Source organism: Orycteropus afer, unplaced genomic scaffold (genome assembly GCF_000298275.1).
Source record: "Orycteropus afer afer isolate SDZICR_OR568_19922 unplaced genomic scaffold, OryAfe1.0 scaffold00283, whole genome shotgun sequence".
In the NCBI taxonomy this organism is placed as follows: domain Eukaryota; kingdom Metazoa; phylum Chordata; class Mammalia; order Tubulidentata; family Orycteropodidae; genus Orycteropus; species Orycteropus afer.
Genome location: NW_006921870.1, coordinates 3,285,233 through 3,288,659, shown reverse-complemented (window position 1 = coordinate 3,288,659; position 3,427 = coordinate 3,285,233). Strand labels below are relative to the sequence as shown.

At 49.9% G+C, this 3,427-nt stretch overlaps 1 protein-coding gene across 1 annotated transcript in view; it reads right to left on the bottom strand.

Annotated features, from left to right (window-relative positions):
• Nucleotides 1-2,964: 2,964 nt before the first annotated feature.
• Nucleotides 2,965-3,427, bottom strand: part of EFCC1 (EF-hand and coiled-coil domain containing 1) — a 96,486-nt gene continuing 96,023 nt past the window's right edge. The window contains exon 9 of the mRNA XM_042782285.1: nt 2,965-3,101. Within this exon, the coding sequence (XP_042638219.1) occupies nt 2,965-3,101 (137 nt within the window). The remainder of the gene's footprint in view (nt 3,102-3,427) is intronic.

The window sequence follows — 3,427 nt, the reverse complement described above, 5'->3', positions numbered from 1 at the left end:
CATCCACCTCTGGACTGTTACAGGAGGGAGAAATGAATTTCCACTATGTTTGAGCCAGAGTATTTTGAGGTCTTCTTATTAGAGGAACTTTGTTGTTGTTGTTATGTGCCATTGAGTCAGACCTGACTCATAGCGACCCCTCCTTGGGTTTCCGAGGCAGTAACACTACGGAAGTAGATTGCCCCATCTTCCTTCCAAGGAGTGGCTGGTGGGTTTGAACCACCACCCTTCTGGTTAGCAGTCAAGTGCCTTAGGCACTGTGCTACCAGAGCTCCCTAGAGGAACTTAGCCTGTACTATAACTAATCCAGGCCTTAAACCCTTGGCAAGCTCAGAGTTTCCTAACCAGAAGCACCTGTAAGCTGATAAATGTGTGGGAGACTTCAGCTCAGAAGACATGGGGCCCCCTCCAGGCTCAAATACTTACTGTATGACTCTAAGTAACTCACTTAGCTCCTCTAGGCACCCCAAGATCCTGCCCCCACCTCATAAACTTGCCTTTGATAATATGAGGTTTGCAAATGCCTGGCAAATGGTTGATTGCTAGGGGGTTTTATTAAGGATGACTCTTAGTATGCTTGTAACCTACAAAAACCTTTGCCACCTGTCTGGAGATTTTAGGTGGTTGGAGCTGGAAAGCTTCAGGAATGTCTTCTGACCCCTATTATTTTTAAAATCAACATGAGTAAATTTGACTTTTTTGGGGGAGAGGTTTCCAGTTCTATGAATTTTAACACATGTACAGATTCTTGTTCAACACCCATCTGTCAGTTTGTCATACTGTGATGGCTTACATGTTGCTGTGATGCTGGAAACTATGTCACCTGTATGTCAAATACCAGCAGGGTCTCCCATGGGGGGCGGGTTTCAGCAGAGCTTTCAGAATAAGACAGACTAGGAAGAAAGGCCAGGTGATCGACTTCCAAAAATTAGCTAATGGAAACCTTATGGTTATGGATCACAACTGAAAAATGTCCAATTTTTTTGCTTTGCACACATCACAGGAGGGATCAATCGATGGAGGAAGGTGGTGAAGTAGAAGACAAGCAAGGGTAAGGGAGAACCTTGGTGAGATGGACTGGCCACGGTGAGGGATTGAGCACACCAGTGACTGGGAGGATAATATAGCACTGGGCAGCTTTTCATTCTGTTATACGTGGGGTCGCCATGAGTTGGAGTCTACTTGGCAGCAGCTAATAACACACAATAGATTCTTGGAACCCTGCCATGAGAGTACACAAAACAGTAGTTCCTTATTGGCAGGTGCAGCCTCCTGGGATCTGGCACTTGTCAGCAGCAGAGGTGGAGGGTTCAGCCGGGGGGCTCAAGCTTGGGTAGCCTGCTCTGCTCAGAAAAGCCTCCTGCTCATTGGTCCTGGGCGGACCTGGGGCCCTTCCCAAAAGGCCTGCCCCATTCTGACCAGACCAGGTACGGGTGGCTTCTCTTTTATGGCCACTGGCCTTAGGCTCTTTTATTCCATTTCCAGAAGAACCATGTGGAAAGGACTTTGGGCCTGTGTCTCCCTCAAGGGCCTGTAGTGGCTCCCTGCTGTCTCCTGTATCCCTCCATCCCTCTTAGCTGCTGAGTACCTGAGGCCAGGCCCAAGCTCCTCCTTTCTCCCTGTTGCCTCTGCCCAGGAATGCCCATTCCCCAGAGTTCCTACCACTACCAGTGACACCAGTGTGTGCCAAGCCCCAAACTCCACAGGTAGCTCTAGGGCCTTCTCTCCCCTATGGTCCCATCTTCTCTCATGGCTCTGGACCAAGTCCCCTTGCCTTCCATTCCTGCATCAGCATCTTTTTCACTGGTCCCTTGCCTCCATCCCAACCCTGCATGGCAGCTTTATCCTGTTGGAAACTTTTCATGGCTCCTCACTACCATGGGACTTTAGTTCCAGGTCCCCATCCTGCCATTAGGGCCCCTGTGGTCTTCCCATCACCACTCCGAACAGACCAGCCTCCTTTCCCATGGCCCTGCTGAGTGCACCTACCCTCCTGTTGATGTGGACCACTCTGTGTGAGGCTCTTGTAGCAATTTACTTCACCTCCATTTACCTTGATTCCATTCACATTGCACTGCAATTACAGGCCAATGGATCTTTCTCTCTTATGAGATTTTAAGCTAGGTGGGACAGGCATCATGTCTTACTCCTTGCTGTGACTCCAGGAGGCCAGCATCTATTATGTGTTCAGGACAGGAGGGCTCCAGGTATTGCATAAATGGAGCCTGTTCTGGCCCCACATTTTTACTCTTGCTGTGACCTCAACTTCCCTCCTCTTTGCCCACCTAAATCCTATCTTTCTTCTAGAGCTAGTTCAAGGTCAGCTTCCACCAGGAATCCCACAGTAATCACTCCTTCTTTAGAACTGCCTTAGCCTCTGTTGGTCTTCAACACTTCCTGGGGGCTGTGGAGGCTGTGTGTCCTTAAGGTTGGGCACAGTCACTCAAGCTGGGAGCAGGAGGCACATTGGTGGGAGAAAGGGATACTGCTAGAAAGGAGGAGATCCTGGGACTCCAAGGAAGCGATTCAGGGCTGGGCAGGACAGTGGGTGTCTCTGCTCTAAAAGCAGGAGAAACAGCAGCAGGTATAGGCTGATCCAGCAACTGCTAGCTTTAACATGGACTCTGGCTTCAGGAACACAGGGGCAGTCAGCAAATCTGGGAGGAGTTCAAGGAAGGGTGTGAGCCAGTCTGTGCAGTGGGAGATGCTGGGCTCAGTCTAGTTTTGGTTGGAGTCAGAACCCCCAGGGTTCTGATGATCATGGCGAGTGGCCCAAGCCTTATAAACATGGCAGTGGTGGTGGTCAGGCTGACCATGGAAGTTTGTATGGCAGTCAAGCTGACTGTAGGGGGTTGGATGGCAGTCAGGCTGATGGAGAAGGCTAGCTGGATGACCGTCAGTCTGGCTGGTGCTGCTTTGATAGTGGTCAGGCTGGTGAGGTAACTGCTGGTGCAATGAATGTCCTCAGCAGGAAATGAGGAGGGAATTGGTGAGGGCAGGTGCAGTGGAGGCTGGAGCAGAGGGCTGTCTCTGCAAGAGCTTGCAGCTGGCCAGGGCTTGGTGCAGGGCATTCAGGGTGGCCAAAGGCCCATCTCTCCCATCTGGAAGGAAAGAGCAAGGAAGCAGTTCTGTTCACCTGGCCCACAGAGCCACTCTCCCTCCTTCCTGGGGCCCCACCCTCACCACAGCACCCACTGTTACGCCCTCTGCCCCTCCCAGATCTGAAGCCTCTTTCTCTACCTAACTCTCTTGTCCCTTTCCCATTGAGCACTCTGGGGAGGGGAGCATACAGCATATAATTCTTTTTTCTATTTTTACTTGAGTGTAGGAAATTTCTTCTTTTTTAATGCATTTTATTGAAATATAATTTATGTACAGTGAAATACACAAAACCAAAGTGACATGGGTTAGTGCTTTTTTTTTTTTT